This window comes from Bradysia coprophila (assembly GCF_014529535.1).
Source record: "Bradysia coprophila strain Holo2 chromosome X unlocalized genomic scaffold, BU_Bcop_v1 contig_39, whole genome shotgun sequence".
Lineage (NCBI taxonomy): Eukaryota > Metazoa > Arthropoda > Insecta > Diptera > Sciaridae > Bradysia > Bradysia coprophila.
In genome coordinates, this window is record NW_023503329.1 from 570544 (window position 1) to 590875 (window position 20332).

The 20332-nt window shown below is 33.3% G+C and overlaps 1 protein-coding gene across 4 annotated transcripts; it reads right to left on the minus strand.

Annotated features, from left to right (window-relative positions):
• Nucleotides 1–2586: 2586 nt before the first annotated feature.
• Nucleotides 2587–18562, minus strand: LOC119069695 (RNA-binding protein squid). 4 transcript variants are annotated; one of them, XR_005086377.1, is made up of 8 exons: nt 18237–18505; nt 14344–14442; nt 13582–13622; nt 12457–12731; nt 12149–12380; nt 11875–12030; nt 5955–6097; nt 2587–3545 (listed from the first exon to the last, which is right to left on the minus strand). XR_005086377.1 is itself a non-coding variant. In XM_037173824.1 (8 exons), exons 1-7 carry the CDS (start codon nt 18377–18379, stop codon nt 6030–6032), a joined length of 996 nt encoding a protein of 331 aa, XP_037029719.1. In that variant the 5' UTR covers nt 18380–18516; the 3' UTR covers nt 2587–3545; nt 5955–6029. The 4 variants fall into 4 exon arrangements, 3 of the variants coding, with proteins under 3 accessions (XP_037029719.1, XP_037029720.1, XP_037029721.1); XM_037173824.1 differs by lacking the exon at nt 14344–14442 and adding an exon at nt 6971–7051 and having other exon boundaries at nt 18237–18516; XM_037173825.1 differs by lacking the exon at nt 14344–14442 and having other exon boundaries at nt 18237–18562.
• Nucleotides 18563–20332: the final 1770 nt, after the last annotated feature.

Below are 20332 nucleotides of genomic sequence, written 5' to 3' on the forward strand. Positions count from 1 at the left end.
TTTCGATTCAGTTCACGTTCGATCCAATCAGGGATGATGAATTCACATCAGGTCAGATAAGTTTTCGAACTTACAAAATACAGGTCAAGGGATACTTGACCTGTCCCTGTCTTTATAGCTAAGTCTGAAATCCCAATCAAATATTGAAATTCCCAAAATACCTGATCCTGTTCACCTCTTTGTAATGGTCTCCGAATGGAGATGATGAATACGTTATTTTAAAATAATTTTTTGTGTTTAAGTCTTTGTCCTCAAATTTGAAAAATTGGAATTTTCTGGGCCCAAATACCTTTCTTCCTGACACCAATTTGGATTTTGCCCCATCTTTGTTACGGAATTTCTATCAATCAAAGGCAAAAGTCTTAGAAATGTTTTTCGTATCGCGTCGTGTAATAATTGGGAAAGGGCTTTAAGCCAGACGAAACTTGTTATTTGCGGTGAATTTTTAGAATGGAAAATGGATTTTTATAATCTTCGAAACCTCCCCAAGGCCACAAAGGAGAGGTACTAAATAATTTGAACTTGAGTCTACATCAGCTTCCGCTATCAACACTTTTTAACGGGCGACAACGAATTTATTCTACAGATTTCACTTTAAAAAAATGTTGTTCGCTATTTGAACCCAGCGGTTCGTTCATGGTAAATTTTCAAAGCCTTAAAAAATCGTTGATCGCAGACGATAGAGCATAAAAAACTGTGGAACTGTGGAACTGTGGAATCCGTTTACGCCCATTAAAAAATGTTGATAGCGGATATCGTCGTAGAATATGCGTTTAGAAATGCAGACCTTCGCCTCTTGCAATAATGTTGCATGACCAGTTAACTCAGATCAAATTTACAATAAATTCTTCAATAAAATTAGCTGAATGGTGCCCTCAAATCGTTCAGATGAATTTTGTATCGCATTTGTTTAGTGAGAATTCCATAGACCCCTTCATAACTACGGTATCGAACATAGTTCTAAATCCTCCGGTACTCTCAATACAACAAGTTGTATCTTTTTACTTGCAAACCGAACTAAAAATTCAGAGTTTCTTATACCCAACTTGTGCTAGACCTTTAATCCGGGCCACTCACTCGAAAAATACTCACATTCCATTTTATCTCCGTTGTGTACTTATCCCACACGCCTCAATTCTACCATTTGAATACATTTGTTGCGAGTAAAGCGTGCGTGACCAAATCTTTACCACTTTGAAATCCAAAGTTTGGATCCACCAGCTGCTCGAGTGAAACAAAATGTGTCTGCAAATTGTTTTTCTGAGGCAATCACGTCTGTCGTGAATGAAAGATGCGACGGATGAAACGGCAATAAGGGTTATGATGGGAATCTGAATGACAAGGACTGTGATTCGGGCGACAATGTTACTCGCCCGACAATCATTATTGTAAGGCCTAACCGGTGAGACGCAGCTGTCCTCCCAGTGGCTTTCTCTTTGATTTCTGCCCTAAAGATTAGCTGATCATTTTGGTAACTAATCATAGGGATCAGTTTGCTCGCCTGGAGTGGTTCTTGTAGAGTGTAAGGCAATGGGTTGAGAAGGAGATGAGATCCTAAAGGGGGCTTCAAGATATTAATGATGACAGGGTGGCACAAAGGATCCCATGATCTGTGTGCATTGATCAGAAATGATCACCCTAACTGATAAAATCTGATGATGGGAATGAGAGTTTAAGTGAAATAAAAAACGAGATTTTAAATTAAAAAAAAACCTCTATGAAGGTATTTATTATATATAACCATTGTTTGTTTGTTTGTTTTTTCTTTTCTCTTTTTTTTTTAAATAAAAAAATATAAGAAAAAAAATCAGTTTTTCAAGTAAGTTCTCATGTTTTTCCATTTTAAAGTTTTTAAACTATTTTCATTTCATTCAGTTTTCATTGAACATTTACTTTAGTTTTTTTTTAGTTTTTTACTTTTTATTTTGAATAATTTTTCCTTTTTTTTGTGACAATTACATGATCATCGAACAAAAGAAAAAATAAAATTTATTTTTTTTTACAAATGTTTTTCATATTTTCTTCTTTTTTTCCCTTTTGCTAAACTTATATTTTAGATTTTGTTTTATTTAAATTTGTTTTTAAATTAAGTGTTCGTTCATAAGTTTTCTTCTTCTTTTTCTTTCCATTTTTTTCCTCTCTCTCTCTCCCACTCTCACTTTTATGAATCAAAAATAATAAAATTTTCAGTCATAAATTAAGATTAAAAAAAATTAAAAAATAAAACAAATCGACATTCCCATCCGCACAATCGACGGCATTTTACTTTTTCTCTCTTTTCTCCAAAAAAAAAAAATGTTGATTTAATCATCGATTTCTTCTTTCGACTTCCTCCTCCGGGAAATGTGTTTACAATTGTTTTCTGATTTTCAAATGTCTTATGCGAACGGTGTTAAATTGTCTAGATTACGTTTTTGCTATTTAATTTTTTTTTTATATTTCCTTTGTGTGCCTATTGAAATTATGAATGTTTTTAAATGATAATAGAGAATAATTAAATTATTAATTAAGACACGACACACACTAAGATTTTATTTTTATTTATTTTTTTTTGTTTTATTTTTTAGTTTTTTCATTTTTTGTTTGTTTTCTTATTTTTAAATTATTTTTATTCTTTGTACAAACATCATTCGCATTCAAACTTCGTTCTCTTTCACATCAACAAATTCAATACTTTACTCTTTTCGCTTATTATTTCCCAGTTTTTATTTTGTATTTTCGCTTTCTAAATATTTTTTTTTACCACCACATCCACCACTTTTTTAGTTTTGGTTTTTTGTTTGAGGGGGAGGAAGGGCGGGGGCGCACGATGAAGAATTTTAATTATTTTTCGTTTTTTATATAAGTTCCTTTTATGACGTGTAACGGTGTGTGTATCTACTTTTGTTGCAATCATTTGTTTTTGCTTAAAAAAAAAATCAAATTTTCAAGTCCCACGAACAGAAAATAAACTCAATGGAAAGTTTTGTTCAAAAATTTATTGGAAAAAAATTGAAACTTGTTTTTTATGTTGGATTTTGATGTTAATGTTTTCTTTTATTTTTTCTTGCATTCTTATGTATAATTTCCTTTAAAAATACATTATTAATTAATAGATGGTACACGTTGATCATGATGGAGGGACGAATCTTGTTTTTTTTATTGGTTTCTCTTCTTTATTTTTTTGTTTAATAATTTCTACTTTCATAGAAAGTAGTGATGATGTCGAACTTGTAAGACGTATTTTCTTTCGTTCAAAAAAAAAAAAAAATCGTTTCCAGTTTACTGTATTTTGTGTTGGTTGAATATTAGGTTTTGTTGATTGTTTTTCCTTTCAATTTTTTGTTACAATTTTTTTTTTGGTTGTATATTCCGATTACATTTTATGTTGTGTGGTTAATGTTGCTGGTGGTTTTTGCAATGAGTTTTTACAGTAGACACATGGAATGATTTTGTGGTTGACGCGGGTGGGTGAGAAACAATTGTTATTGTTACTCTGTTTCTGACAATGATTGAACGTATATTGAATTATCTTTTGTTTAAATTATGAAAGTCGATGTACGATTCTGAAAAGAAAATTTGGGGGAAAAAAACATTAGTAATGTTATGGTTGAAAGGATTCGATTTTTTTTTGCTTAAATTTCGGCTTCTTCATCAAAGAATCGTTATCAAGGGACTACAATTGCATGTGTGTGTGTATGCTGTCGTGATTATTTCTTAGCTTTACACTTTTTCCGAACGTAATATTTTCACCACGCAGATGAGGTAAAGACTATTCATCTAAAATTTCGGATGCCTCTGTTGCAGACATGAGTCGGTTATCCGAAAAACCGAAAATTTCGGATCGGTTTTGACCGAACCGAATATTTCGGTTCGGTTATGACCGAACCGAAACTTCCGGTTCGGTTTTGACCGAACCGAAAACTTCGGTTTTGACACTAAGCAAGTTAAAATAAAGCTTAATTCGTCGATATCAATTAATTTCGTCATAAACTAACCGAAAATAAGTTTATTGAGTCATTGCATAGAGTTGGTATTGAAATAAAGATTGAGTCAATTACATCTGAGTTTTTTTTGTAGAGCACACCCACCCATTGAATGACTTTATTATCTTAAATTCGGTTAGTTCATGACGAAACTAACTAATTTCGACGAGTTAAGCTTTATTTTAAGTTGTTTCGTGTCAAAACCGAAGTTTTCAGTTCGGTCAAAACCGAACCTGAAGTTTCGGTTCGGTCATAGCCGAACCGAAATATTCAGTTCGGTCAAAACCGATCCGAAATTTTCGGTTTTTCGGATAACCGACTCATGTCTGCTCTGTTGTCAAAATTATGTATTGACATCGGAACCTCGTTAGAAAAGTCATAAACTTCATTTCCTGCGGTGACTGGGTGACACCTTAGGGTAATAAATAACTATAAAACCAGAGGGCGGGAAGTATTAATTGGGTATTTGAAGCAGAACATAGCAACTCATCAGTGAGAAGACGATGCAAGTTGAGAAGACGATGCAAGATTTCTTATATCCGTCCACTTTTCGATTTTCAACCTCACGAATTTTCGGATCATGTGGATCTGAAGACCCATCGGGTCGACGATTTGAACCAATCAAAAAATTAAATGGCTGAACTACAAACGATTGCCATAACACTTGTGGCATCAAGACACATTTCTTTAACAAAGTTGAAAGGAATCTGAAGTTTAGTTATTTTGCTAGAAGATTGTTCTAAAAGTTCTAGAATTTAAGAATTTTAACAACTTTTTAAGAATCGAATTAAAGTTTTTGAGAAATCCTAAAAATTCTTAAAATTCCTAAGTATTCCCGAAAAAGTTCCAAATAATAAGCCCTGGATGATCGTTTGGCCATATTTTAACATGTACAAAAGTGTCCTTGATAAACGATTCCCATTCGAATTAATACTGCTATCGGTAGGATTGTCTTTCTATTTAACATAAACAACATGTTGCTTCGCATGTCATTGACTCAATAAAAAATTTCACTCTTCCTGATTACACTGATCAAAATTTGAAATCATAACAAAATTCTGATGGATGAACGAATCAGGATAAAAAATTCAATTTCGTTACTAAATCGCAATAAACAAATCGTATACACTATCGGGAGTTCTGTGCGCCCGTTCGTTAGATAAACAGTTGTTTCATTTGTTCGTCATCGTATAACCAAAATGTAACAAAACGTTCAAAAAAAAAATTAAAAGAACAACCCGTCTCGATCAATATGAGCTGTGTGTGAGGTGACATCACAATCTTTGTTACCGGAAATAGTTTCAGAAGAGTGTGGCCTACACACCGATACCACTCACACCGCCCAAAAAGTCTGGGACATGGCGATATTACTTCAAAAAAAAAAAAACAAAATTAAAAGAAAAATCCGTGTAAGCGGGTATCGGATCAAAATTCTAAATGTTTACGTTTTGGTATTTGGATGTTTATGAAAGTTGTTCATTGTTTACCAACAATTGGAAACAAATCATTATAACTCACAGCTTTAATAAACACTGACAATTATGCAGTCTTATGTCGTCATACACACGTTGATAATATGAGAGTGAAGTTTACTGAATTGGGACAATCCATGACAGAATTTCAAGCAAATTGGGAACATTTAGGTGAATGAGTTTCCTCGAAAATATTCTTTTATCTTGTGGTTAGTCTGACTTAGAGATTCTTCCTTTGGATTAACGCATGAATTATGACGAATAAATATTTCGGTTAAACGTAACTGGCACCGAGAGCAATGTCTGAATGAGGGAAGAAACACATCCGAAATTGTTTCTTCATTCTTCTTAAAATGTACTTGTGCTGCCAAGTATTTTTTCTATTTTTAAGCGAAATATGGTCGGATGATTCACGAACATTTGTTTCCTATCAATCAAAGTGCGTAATTGTCTATGCGATTTTAAACGAAATCGAAGAAATGAGAAAACCAAAAACAAAAAAAAAATTCTTACTCACCACACACAAACTATTTTTAGTAAAGAAAAAAAATTGACTTTTTCTTATGAACTGTAGTGCTGAGTTTGTTGAGATTTAATACGGTTGATGTCTTGGTTGTCGTCCACCACCACGTGATTTACCGCCCTGTGCGTAGTTGCCACCTATTTATTGTAATTGAGAAAAAAGAGAGAAAGAAGAAAGAGAAATTAGAATGATTTTTGCAAGCCACAAATTTCCGGTCATAATTGCTGTATGACTAGAACAAAGTTAAAGGTAAAAAATGTCGAGTGATTATCAACAAAAAGCACGCATAATTAACATCAGTAAAAATTTAACAATAAAAGTACAGCTCCGAAAAGTAAAGAGGGCGGGGAGATGATAAAATATACTTTAATTTTTGGTGAAGCATAATTTTTGTTCTGTTTATAACTATAATTAAGTAGTTTGGTGGTAATTATGTGATACATGTCTTTTGATGGGTTCGAGGACTGAGAAGGACTGACCAATTGGAAATGGAAGATTTAGGAAGTTTGACCGGGTGGGAAGGGACAAAAATAATTTGTATGAGTAAATTCAACTAATTTTTACAAAAGAAAGACTCGATTATCACATGCAGGTTGGGAAAGTGTATAACTGATTTACAACAACAAAATACACAGGAAAATAAATCAAGTAAAAACCAAAAAAAAACTGATCTAAAATCTAAGCCCTAAAAAATCGAATTCAATTTTCGAATCAATTTTGATTGTGCGCCCCACATAACTTTTGATTTGATTCAATTTTCGAAAATATTTTCTCAATTCTTTTTGATGAAAAAGCAACTGCTAACAATGTAAGGGGAGATCGCGAACGTCTCCATGAACAAAGTCATACTCAAAAGTTGGTGGAGCGTTTAACGTTTTCAGAAGAATTTCAACAACAAAAAAAATCACAAAACCGAAAAACAAAATTTTTTGTGGAAAAAAATTTGATTAATTTTGTTTGAAGGGGGCGGGATAATAGTATAGGTGTGTTATCAATCAGTAGTGCAGTACCTTTGGCGCCTCGTGGACCTCCAGGTCGACCACTGCCTCCATTACCGTATCCACCGTCGTAGTTTCCATATCCACTATAGTCTGGTGAGGGACAGAATATTTGTTTCGTGTTTGGCTTATTTTTGATTTTCAATTTAAAATTTTTAATTTTTTTTTTTTAAATTTCGGAATTAAAATTGTTGGTTAAAAAAAGTTATACTATCCCTGCCTGCATTAACTTGACTACACACTGTCAAAAGTATTTACGATCGTTATTGAGTCTTAAAGTCGGTGGCGTCGCCTTGCGGCAGTTTTATTATTTTTTCAATTGATTTTGTTCAGGAAACTATTGAACCTCACAAATTTTGAGCCTTTCCGTCATCTACACGATTAAACGGTCAGCCTCATAAACTGATTGGAAGTTTGAGTTCTTTAAATATGACTGTGGACACCGATTCACTGGAAGGATAAAAGGGGAGCAGCTCAATCTCGAACAAAGCCACAACATTTTGCATTGCAAAAAATTAACTGATTGGACAACTGAATATATACGGCAATATCAGATCGTTTTCATTTGAATTCGACTTTTACACGTAGCTTCGTGCACAGAATGAATAGGAGAAAATAACCCAATTCATTTTCATTTCGACGGGAACATGTTTAACGTTCTAATTTACTCGCCGTAGCTGCACGAAAGAGCAAAACAATTCATCGAACAACCCCATTCCCCATTCCAAAGACTTGATTCAATAAACTTTCGCTCAACCCTAGTTCGATGTGAATTTTCCATTTCAAACGGACAATCATTGCAGGGTGCTTTAGGGTGCAACATTATCACTACTCGCCAATGAAAATGTGCGAACGAAATTCTACCTATGTTCAATTTGATGAAAGCACAGTTATCGAAGTAAATAGACGAGGGATGGATTTGTTTCCTTCGACGAATGCGCTCAAATAATATCGAGGAGGAGGAGGACTTAGTGGCTGACAATAGGCATTTTCGGATGGTCTTACTCTTGATAGTTCGTGTGAATTCTACCGTTTGCTGTTTGGCTGATATGCGTCGACCGATAAGAAATTGTTCTCGATATGACCGCGTGAAAAATGCTACGTAATGTATACAGTTGAACGTGTAGGTAGATGTGTTGGTGAATCAAATTGTGACAATGATAAGAAATGATTGAGTGCTTTACACGAAACGAAGACAGTAAAAGGTTGAGTCAAAATTGGAGAATACAGCTACATGTGCGAATAAGTCCAATCAGTTTGGAAGTGTTGGAATTGCGCATCGGAAGAAATTATAAGCCAATGGGATGGCAAGTTGAAGCAATTTTAAAATTTTCAATTTTAACCGGCCACGACCGGAATTAATCGGAATTATGATGTCAACTAGATGAACTGTTGTGGTGCGACAATTTCACATTGTGGGATGAAACGTTTTGTCTCGATATTGACTTGATTGCAACGAATTGCTATTCTATCGCAAAACATATCCACGCACGTCCAAAATGAATCGAATGTCTTCAAAGAATTGATTTTGATGCCCAGAAAGAAGCACGGCAAAATAAATCAAAAATTGAAGAGATCTGCGAAAGGACAAGGTGTACACAGCGAACGGACGATACACATTGGGCCAAAACGCTTCGCGGCTGGGACTGTTGCGTAAACGACTTTCGGATATCAAAATCTTTCAATATTTTTAGACATTCAAAAAACCCTTCAGACAAGAATGCATCGACGGCTGTACATGAATCCAATGAATTTTGATCAAAAACAAAACCAAAAAAAAAACTCGAAATGTGACACAGAACGTAAAGAACCGACCAAAAAATCGAGAAGCGGAACTAAAACAACGAAAAAAAAACGAACAGAAGAAGAAGTAGAAGAAGTGGTGGAAGATAAGGATAAATGAATAAATTATATGAGAAACACATTGTTTTATAGGTTTTTCTTAAAAAATCGCTTTATTCAAGCCTCTCAAAAAATCATGTTTCACAATGTATTTCCATATATCTTATTAATTTACCTTATTTTCGACAAATATAAAAAATAGTGGGTCACCTCAATCAAAGTTTGAAAAATGAACAAAAATTTCGCAAAAAGAAAACATTTAAGAGAAAATTTAAATAAATTTGCCAATAAAGTTAAAAATTGAATATTGCCGTCCGGAGTGGCAAAGCAAAAATGACAGGCAAATTTGGAAAAGTAAAAAAAAAAAACAATTTCGATTAAATGTCTGACCGGATTTCGCGGATGAAATTTTTAGTTTTTTGGTTTTGTTTTAACTTTAACGTTAAGAGGAAGTAGATCGAAAGTAATAAAAAAAAATTGTGAGGTGTCCACATTTTCCAATATGAAAATTCGGTATCACAAAAAAATAATTAAAAAATATTTTGAAAAAAACATTGGAAACATGCACAATTTTCACATTTTTTTGTTTTTTGTTAATTAATTTTTTTTTTTAGTAAAATTTTTCGCTTTTTTATCTCAATTTATATTTTGGTTGTTGTTGGTTTATTTAGATGTTGGTTTTTTATTTTCGTTTTTTCTTTTATTCTTTTTGTTTTTTTATCGATTTTAATATTCAAATTTATCATTTTTAGATTTTTCTTATTGAAATTTTTTAATTTTTTTTTTTATTTTAATTTTTTAAATTGTAGAAAACGCTGAAGTCGCTTTTGAAAAATTTCGAAATTATTTTCTTTTTTATATTCAAAAATGTTAAATCTCTTTCTAAAAAAAAGTGTTTTATTGCTTGTGCTATAGGCTATACCTCTGGAGTTTAAATGAAAATCAAATTAATTTTTGTTTTGTTTAAAAAAAAAAACAAAAGATTTTAAACTCAACTAACGAAACTGTCAAGTGTGTGTAGATAAAAAAAATTGTAAAATGTTGTTATATATTGTAACGGTAAAAAAAAACCTTCCCGGAACAATAAAATGAAAAATTATTTTCCGGTGTTTCTCTCTGTCTGTCTCTCTCGCTCGCTCTCTATCTATCTCTATTATCTCTTCTCACGTCGATTGCGCTTTAAAAATATAAAATAAGAAAAAAAAAATCTTCTTCTTTTTTCTCTTCCTGGATTATTATTTATAAACTTCTCAATTGGTGATTCTATTTCAAATCGGGATTGTGTTGTAAATAAATTTTTTATCATAAATTATATATTATGTTAAAAAGCTTAAACGCTAAGAGAACAATATACAACATTATGTACAAATAAGTGTCTATTTTCATCGGGTGTATGTATGTCTCTTCTGTGTGTGTATGTTTGGTTTGCATATTTATGTAAAAGGTACATAAAAGGTAATAAAAGGAAGAATAATAAAAAAAACAATTCGCAAAATAAAGAAAACAAAAAATATTTTCTCTCTTCTCTAACTATTTTTAAGGTATTTTAATAATGCACTTTGTCTGTTGTGATGTTATTATGACAATGCTTTACATTACATTGACATTGACGTTTGTTTCAAATTGACCCCAATAAAGTGAGTCTATATCGGAAGTCACTTTTCGCTGGAAAAAGCTTACGGTGGTCGAAGTTCCGACTCATTTTTCTATTTATCTTTTGAGACAAATACTTCCGACATGGAAATGGATACTAAGATCTCATTTGATTCGATAACCATCGGATGTTAGAAAATTGAAATTTTTGAAGTTGATCGGCGAAAATTGTCTTGTCTTTCCTTGGATTTCACACGTCAAATCGGCTTCAAAACTAAATTCGGTTTCAGTCTCTTTTGGTTTAATCTTGCTGACGTGTCACTTCACCCTTGACCGTTCGCTCAATGGCTCTATTGAATTGCCACTTCGCTTAGCGAATTTTATCGGAATATCAAAACTGAAGAAAAGTCAATGTAAGATATCATGGCAACGTAAAGCACAGCCTTAATACAAAAAAAAAGGGTAATCTCTCTGTGAATTGTTGATTGGATGTGTTTGTTTGGTTTGGTGTTGCATGTGTGTGTGTATGTGGATGTGTTATAAAATACTGAGGCGTGATTGTTTTTTCTTGATTTTATATGTAATAGAAAGGCACCATTACTATTTAACTCCCTAGTGCCACTAAAAACTTGGTATTTTATATGGACAATAAATTTGTTAACATTTTTACATGTTACATTTAGTCAATATGACTCATAAATGCAATGGAAAGTTGTCGTGTGCCGGAAAAAGAGGCAGAAATGATTTTCAAAGAAAGTTTTTTTTCGAATAGAAATGTGAAGGGGAAAAAATATTGAGAAAAATAGAACCGAGAGCCAATAAACGGATTGAAAACCATCGGAAACATTCAACCCGATTCGGCTCATATGTGGAGGAAATGCAATTCCTGTTTGATTAAAAGAACAACTTTCACATTGATTGATGAAATTAATACAAAAAAAAACCCCTGAGCTCAATTAGAATAAATATTTGGCAACAATCTATTTTAATGAGGTATAAAACAAACGAATTACAAAAAAGAAGGAAATCGAGAACAATATTCCCTTCTTCAAGAGTTCTTTCTTTCAAATAAAAGTTTCTTGGTTTCTGAAATTTAAATATTTTTTTTCTCTCAATCCAAAGATCTTGGAATGAATTTCGGATAATATTTTACGTTCCATCTTGTGTTTGTCTTTACGACAAGATCGAGAAAAAAATGAAAATTAATTTTCTTTTTGTTTTGTTTCTTTTTCGTCAAGTTAAAGTAAAAATGAACTCTTCCTGCTAAAACCCAAGCACACTCTTTACGATTATAATAAAAAAAATCAATTCCTAACATCTTCGTTCCCCACAGTGAAGAAAAACCTCTAATCTGATATAATTTTATGCGACAAAAAAAATAAGTAAAAAAAAATTAAAATAAAAAAGAAATTTTTACTGTTGTTGGTTTTGCTGATAATTATTACTCTTTTGTGAATTATGGTTGAGATTGTAGTATTTACCATAGTTTCCATAATTGGCGTAGTCATAATTTCCGTATCCGTAACCTCCATAGTAATCATAACCACCATTTCCATAACTATCATAACCACCGTAACCGGCATACCCTTGTCCGTAACCATAGCCTCCTTGGCTACCCCAGTTCTGATTGTATCCGCCTACATCAGCAACAAAATGAACGAAAAAATATTTTCGTAAATTTCCAACAATTTCAATTCCAAAGTCCAAACGAAAAACCGAAAAGTATTGTCAATAGGAAAAAAAAATATATGTTACCTCGACCACTGCCGCCTCGTCCACCACGTCCGCGGGGTCCTCCGCGCACCATACTCATTGGCATGTTGTCGGGCTTCGGTGTTGCTTTCTTAACATCTACCTCTTTGCCGGAAATAGTCTGTTTCGGAGTCTTCAACAATTCGTTCACCACTTGTTCCGAATCGAATGTAATAAAACAGAATCCTTTGCGTTGGTTCTTTTGCTTGTCGAATGGCAATTCAACCTCAACGATCTGAATCAGAAAACAAAAAAAAAAAACGTTTCAATCTCGCACACCGATCGTTCCGCAAATCTTGCCAAGCACTTACATTGCCGAATTGTCCGAAGAACGTTTTGATCTCATCGTCACTAATGTCTGTAGTCAATCCACCAACGAAGATTTTGCCATGACGAGCTTTCGCTTTTTTCGGATCGACTTTTTTGTTGTTGATCACATGCTCTTCAGCTGCGCTGACACGATCGATTGAATCGGCGGCGGCATAAACGATGAACGCAAATCCACGTGATCGGCCGGTTTGAGGATCGGTTTTCACATTGATACTTTCAATATCACCATATTGACCGAAATGTTCACGGAGTTCCTCTGGAAAAATGGAGAAGTGGAATTTAGAAACGGTCCGGTGTCGGTTTCAGGAAATTGTTTTTAGGAATTAATAAACTGATTTTGCGATTTCAGTAAGCGATAGGACTCTCCAATGTTCGATCTGACATGAAACCATTTTATCATTCTTTACTAAACGGCTCTGCGTTTCAATATTTTCAGAAATATTCCGAAGAAATTCGATCTATAAATGAAAGTGTAACACGTGTATCACGCCGCAGTTACACATGGTCAAATTGTATGTCATCAGACTATGGATTTTAATGATGTGAAAGAGAACACTCAATCGAACTGTACACATTTTTGGTTTCTTTTCATTTCATTGTAACAAGAGCTTGCCAAACAAAAAATGTCTTAGCAAAGCGAGCACTCTAGGGAATGACGTCACGCCTGTAGCGTGTGTTCAAACGGTAGGATCTAACAGATTTAGGTCAATTTAGACTCTTTTTGCGTGAGTTGGGGGATGGAATGTCGAAAATTCCTTAAAATAGCAGGTCATTTGTGAGCGATAAGAGATACGTTACAAAAACTTCATATCAAAATGTCAGTTGTAGGTCAGACATCATCAAATTTATTGGCCTGAGTGGGCAACGTGTTCCCGCGTAAATCGAGGAGAGGAACGAATCGGTAATTTTCTAGGATTCTTTCGGAGTTTTGTTAGGCAAATTTGGAATATTTTTGAGTAAATCTTCGAAAGGTTTCGTTTTGCTCTGAATATAACGAATTTTTTCATTTTTCTTATAATTCGCTAATGTGACACAGGTACTGTTTATTCAAATAGCTCGGATGTCTAACAACAATAAGTGAAAAGAAAATGTTAAATGATACTCACTTTCTGTTGTTTCCCAGCTCAGTCCACCAACGAATAATTTCCTGAAAGTGAAAAAATTGATTAGAACATTTCCAAAGCTATAAATGACATCTCTTATATAAAGAAAATGCAAAACGGCAATAAGTTTTTTCTTCTTCTTTGAAACGTTAAAAAACAATTTACTTAAGAAAAACCATTACTTTAAACAACAGTGTAGTTTACTCTAAAATAGAATTTGTAAAATTTGATCCAAGTATAATGAAATTTAACGAAAACTTTCGTAATTTTCAATAAAAATTGTTTTGTTTTTTTTTCATCAAATTGACAAAAAAAATTTAGAAACTGGAAAACGATCTCTCTGCAAATAAGTTTTAAAAATTGACTGTGTGTGACCTCTTTCTGTAAAAATTCTCTATAAAAAATATAGCAAAAATAAAACGGAAATCAATTGTTTTTCTCACTTTTTATTTTCTTCGATTTTTTTAGTAAATTGATAAATTCGGTTAACAATAAATGCAAAAGTGAAAGAAATGTTGTATGGCCAAAAAAATTTGTATATTTTGAACAAAACTCGATAAGATTTAAACAGACTTCAACTTCAAAGACAACAAAAGCAAACAAATTTTTCTTCTCTTCTTAAATTTGTCATTTTTTTTTTTCATATAATAAACATTTCTCTGATTTACAATTTGTGATGTACAAAACCCTGAGTGTCCATTTACTTTTTTGTTTATTTTCTTTGTTTTTTTGATTTTTTTTTGATTTTTTTTTTGTAATAAATACCATCGTCTTGTCTCGGTTGTTTACAGACAGCCATTGGCCCAAAGCTTAGCAGCCAGCATCCTCTCACAGAAGGGTTCAATGACACATGTTTGCTTTCACCTGCCGGAGAGGAACAAGATTAGTTCACTCTAAACAACAGGAAACCTAGTTTGGTTAATGTGTGTGTTTTAAACAGTTGCCCTGATTTTTTACAACAAAAAAATCTTTTCTTTCTCTCTCAAAACAAACCCATCGTCGTAGCGCAAATCAATATTTTATTGGAATATCATTTTATCAATATACCGGGACAAGGTTCATTCAACGAATCTGTATAGTGTGTGTGTATAGTGTGTGCATATTATTTATGGAATCCATTCGCATAATAATTTTTCCGTTTTCTTTTACATTTTCTATTCATTTTATTATTATTTTTTTTGGTCGTTTCATTACTCTAGTGCATCGGGGTACGTTACGTTTCGATCTCTTTCCGTTTTATAATGAAAGTAAAACAACAATTTGTTATCGCAAGCAAACCGGGGGATGTCAATCTATAGATCTGATTTTGATTTTCTTTTACATGATAGCAACAAAACTGGAAACTTTTGAACATCGCTCTGTCTAAATAGTTTTTTTTATTTATTTTTTGGGGGTGGGAGGGTTTAAAATTCGCCAATCACAAAAATCTGAAATGTTGTTGCTTAACCATTAAAAAAAAGTTGGAAATAAGAAAATTATAAATTAGAAATAGGAAATATATTTTCAATATAAAAAAACAAAATAAATTTAATTTTTTGTTCGTTAAAATTTAGATTTTATTGTAAAAATACTTATCTATTAGAATTTATTATCAGGCAGGCGCATTTGCTTATCGTTGTTGGTATATTTGCATTTTTTTTGATGATTAAAACGAAACGCTCGAATTTCAAAACAAACAAACAAAAAAAAATTGTTATCGGTAGAAATGGTGAATCGGACAGTTTGGTTAATATATAAAAACGGTTTCATTCTCGGTCTGTGTTCGTCGTGTAATCTGGCTGTAAATTTTATCACTTTTTTTATTTAGAACATTTACGCGATTAACGTTATACAACGGATTGAAGTCTCAATTTTTTTTCTCTTTTTTTTTCTTTTAAAACAACTTAGCATCAAATTCAAAAACAAAATAAAAAAGCCATTTCAGAATGTCAAACATAATTTTATTAATTAACAAGTCAAAGAAAATATATATTTTACAAAATCATTTCATCTTAATAACTAAACTCTTTTTTTTCTCGTCTTCTTTAATTCCCCGTATCTCTTGCAGACGTAACGACCATTATGAGTTCTGAGAAGTTTATCAGGCAAAGCATTTCGATAAGATATTTCAATTGAAAACGAAAAAATAAACTCTTTTCCATTAATAGAGACGAACAGCGAGAAGGAGCATTTTCAATTCGATTTTATTTTGATAAACGGGATGTTCTGTCATTCGCAGTAGAAAAACAAGTTTGAAGGATATTTGACACACATTACTTCCGAGATAGATGACGTATGATGCGAGACACATTACCTGCTTATAATGGGCGCGAAAAAAAAACTTCATCGGAAAATTGATATAACGCGGGCGGTATACTCAACACACATTAAATTTTGACGAGGTTCATTTACAAACACCGATTGGTGGTAGGTATTTTTTTTGAAATAACGTCAGTTCCATTTCAACGAAAAGTCTATCGCCAAATGAAAAATGTCACCGAGGAATATTATCTTGTAGGATCGGTGTCCAGGCCGAGAATAATATCTTCGGATTTAAAATAAATGGAAAATGTTGGCTCAAGTTGCAGGCCCTGCAGACACGATATTCCCTGACAACCAAGGTCTAACAAAATTTATTCGTACAGTTACCGACAATACAACAACTAATGACAGCCTTTCAAATCAAAGATTTTGAGGAACTATTAGAAATAAATTAGGTGAATCGTTAGGTTACTCTGAACCTAAAGTGTAATTACGGTCTGAAAGAAGCCTCAAAAGGCGATCGTATAGAAATGGTGGTAAATGACCAATTGTTTTTGAAGGAAAACCAAACGGTTCAAAAAATAGACAGACGTATGTTGTTCATTAGAAGAAAAAATGCTGTCAAAAAAGAGGCCAAATTACGTGTAACCATCAAGCTGGTAAATCGTTAATTAATGGCACTGTAATGTACTATCCGACACGGGTTCGAAAACATTTCGGTACATTTGTGATAATGTCGGTAATGAGCTGAAAGGTATTACCGGTATAGGACAGTTTATATATGGAATTTTAACCTAACAAAAACGAAAAAATCTGCTAGTCGGTCTACCACAAAATTGTGTTCGAAGTAGCATACCCCAGGTGTAACCATCAAGCTGCTAAATCGTCAAATAACGACAAAATAATGACAAACAAAATGGAGTCAAGAGCACACAACATTTGTTTTGAGCATCATTTCACCTCAATTGATAGAAATCGGTAAAGACAACAACAATAACCGAAAAAATTAATTCGATCGAACAGAGCTCTGTAATAGGCGACAAGGAAATTAGGTTGAATTCAATGGCTTGTTCTTCACCAGCACACAATAATTCGGCATTTGACCCGAATTCCATTAATAATATTTTACGTGTGTTTCTCGTGGAGTTTGCTGATTCATAAAATTGATAAAAAAAAAGTTTTTGCTGACTGAAACAAGGGAACGATTGATAATCGAGTTTTTGGATATGTAAATGAGTAAAACTACGTTTGTTATGTATTTGTGTGTGTGTCAACAACATTCGTCTTGTCTTTGGGGTCTTTCATCTTGAGTAAACTATTTCTGAAACTTTTCAAAAATTACCATATTTCTCGGTCGAGCACGCGAATATATTTTTCAGTGAACATTATCAGTATACTCCATTTTGAGTTTAACCGTATTGTAGAAAGTGTATTTTTATATGACCAAATGACATCATTCATCACATGCGCATTATTTTTTTACAATATACAAGAGGTATAGTAGGTACGCGCGTTGTCTTTGCCGGCAAAAAAAAAAAAAACAAATGGCGTATGACGGATCTTTCAGTGCTTCAGTGTATATAATCACGAATTTTAAACTCACGAATTCACTGGATTTATGGTTAGCTTTTTGATTACGAGGCATCATTTATGTTTCAAATACCAAGTTTGTTTGGATTTCTCCCAAACAAACCCACCACGTTATTCACTTCATTTTAATAATTTCCGACAACAAAAACAAAATTCTGTCCAAACATTTCCCGGGCAACATTTTTTTTCTCTTCTGTTTGAAATTAATTTCAGGTGGTACGAATTAATCACAAAATGCAAATGTAGACCAACAAAGCAAACTGTACAGAAACTGGATAGAAGATTTTCTATTGTATTTCTTCCAAACAAAATGTAGCATATAACTTGGCGGCTCCAACAAAATTGCCGGTCATCGTGTGAAAAAAAAAAAAAACTGAGACGCCATTTTGAACGAACTGCAATAAAGCCAATTTCGATCTAATTTTTTCTCTTCATTCTTTTCGTTCAAATTAAATCATCCGACACATTAAACCGATTTTTCACACAATAAATACATTTTCGAACGCATCTTAACATAAATTAATAAAAAAATTGAAAAATACTGCACTTTTGTGGCAATATCTTTAAGATGTAAGAAGATTAAAATCTTTATGTTGTACATTTCAAATCGACGAAAATTCAAATGACGCCATTACGTTATGGGTTTTTTTGCTTTTCGTAACCTTATCAACTGGATTTTAATCTAATTTCTTTTTCAATATATAGAAGAAATCAAGAATGCAAAAACAAAAAAAAAACTATTTTCTAATTTTGTTTCCAAATCAATCATAAACAAACTGGAAAATGCGTTAACACAAGAGAAAAATGAAAAACTATTTGTTAATTACCTGTCATCATCTCGTCCGGGTCCTTCTCCATGATTTCCATTTTCAACATTATGTCCATCACCATTTTCACCATTCATTTGATCATCTCGCACGTCTTGTGAAAAATCTTCACCATTCATATCCAAATCTTGATTATTAGCCATTGTATTTTGTTGTTTGGACTTGATTTCACAAAATTATCTTTTTTTTAGTTAATTAAATTTAACACACTCGTTTTTTAAACCACGCACAGCGAATGCTCCAAAATGAATGAACGACGAAAAGAAATGCCGGAAAGACAATATAGTGCCGGTTGGAGGGGATGTGTGTGTATATGATGCCGATTGACAGTGACAGTTTAATATGTCATTGCCGGTTATGGTTCTTGTGTGTGTTTGTTCAGAGATGTCGCGGAAGGGATATTTTGTAGCAGGGTTGAACAGAATTTATTTGAATTTCGGAAATGTTTTTCTCGATTCTTTTTATCAAGTGTTGCTACGCATAACATTTCTGTATAGCTCGATGGTATGGACGTTTTAATAGTTCTCCAAGTTTATAAAAAATGATTCGTTATTTTCAAGGCACAGTTCGATGAACTAGGAAATGTTATTTAATAAAACTATTCATCGCTGCCTTAGAGGTTGCTCACTTTTGTAGCAATCAATAAAAAATGTCAAATCGTGGCAGTTTCTGCAAGGTTCTGAAAGAACAGGTTAAGACACCCACGAGGGCGGCTGACACACAAATTTTGACAAATAGATGCTATTTATTGAACATACTCATTACAGATTGTTTGAAATGTCAACTTGAAGAAAAAAAATAGTTTTTATCAGGTTGACATTTCAAACAATCTGTATTGAGTATGTTCAATAAATAGCATCTATTTGTCAAATGATATTTGTCAGATGTGCCTTCAAGGCTGTATACTTGGGGAGGTATATGTATAGCAATATGTAAAATCATCAGAAGTGGTGTGTTCCCGCGTATCTAATAAAATGGCGGTCTGCGTGACCTCCCCGAAGTATACAGCCTTGATGTGTCTTAACCTGTTCTTTCAGAACCTTGAGTTTCTGTGGATATGTGACAGCTTTGTAGGCAAAGAACCTTGAGCAGTAATAACGAAAAGTAAATAAAATGAATGAGTTGGGCAGCAACAAAACAAAAATTTGGTGAATTACCGTACCATACCACACATTTACATCATTAAGTCTGGTTCATACCAGGCATGAGCGCCGACGGAGAAACCTCGGCGGCGGCTAGCCGAAAAAAAATTCTCGGCGGCGGCGAAAAAGTCGGCTTGAGCCGGCTAAAACGGCTCAGCTGGAGGTTACTTTTAACTTTTTTTCAAAATAAAAACGTTTAGATAAATTCATGGAAAATGAACTAGTAAGCATGAAAATGAAATTGTACGGAAAGCGAAAATGTAGGTAGATTAGGTTGTTCAAAGTGCAAGTGGAACTGGTCTTGTTACAAGAGACTTGCTAAGTCTAAGGTTCACTAACACGTCAAGTTTTATTGCCTCAAAACTAAATTGAACTAAATGTAAAATCATGCTTCGGTTCACTCATTTAACTCATTAAGAAAATGGTTTTCGAGAAGAAAAGAAAGCTCACGAAAATCAAGTAAAAATTGAAAAGAAAAAAAAATCGAGAAAATTCGCAAAGATCGATAAAGTTTTCTCAAATTTGTGAATTAACTGATTGTGCGCCTTCGGCTCGTTCCGCAAAGATCATACTTGCCAAAACAACAAACTTAGAAGCGAGGACGTAATATACCATTCCGGAAAATTCATGAAAATTCAAGAAAATTTTCAAAATTTTCTTAATTTTGAAGAAAAAAAAAATCAAAAAGTACTTGAGCTGCTTAGGATCAACAGTAATCTCGGTTTTCAAAATTATTTCACACATTCACCTTTCGAAATCTTTATTTCATTTTCCAGCCGTTTCAAGCCGGCTTGAGCCGTGTTTTTGGCACCGCCTCGGCTGCGACGCGGCTTGCTCAAAAATGGCCGGCGGCGGCTTCATCGGCGGCTTATTTTCGGCGGCGCTCATGCCTGGTTCATACATCGACCGGAAATCAAAATTTGACAGAAAATGGATGACCGCTGCGTCATTGTG

Coding starts and splice junctions, on each gene's coding strand:
- LOC119069695 (XM_037173824.1), bottom strand. CDS start 18,379: ATGGCTAATAATCAAGATTTGGATATGAATGGTGAAGATTTTTCACAA. Junction 12,381..12,456: donor TCTTCGGACAATTCGGCAAT/GTAAGTGCTTGG, acceptor TTTCTGATTCAG/ATCGTTGAGGTTGAATTGCC. Junction 6,098..6,970: donor AGGTCCACGAGGCGCCAAAG/GTACTGCACTAC, acceptor TACAATAAATAG/GTGGCAACTACGCACAGGGC.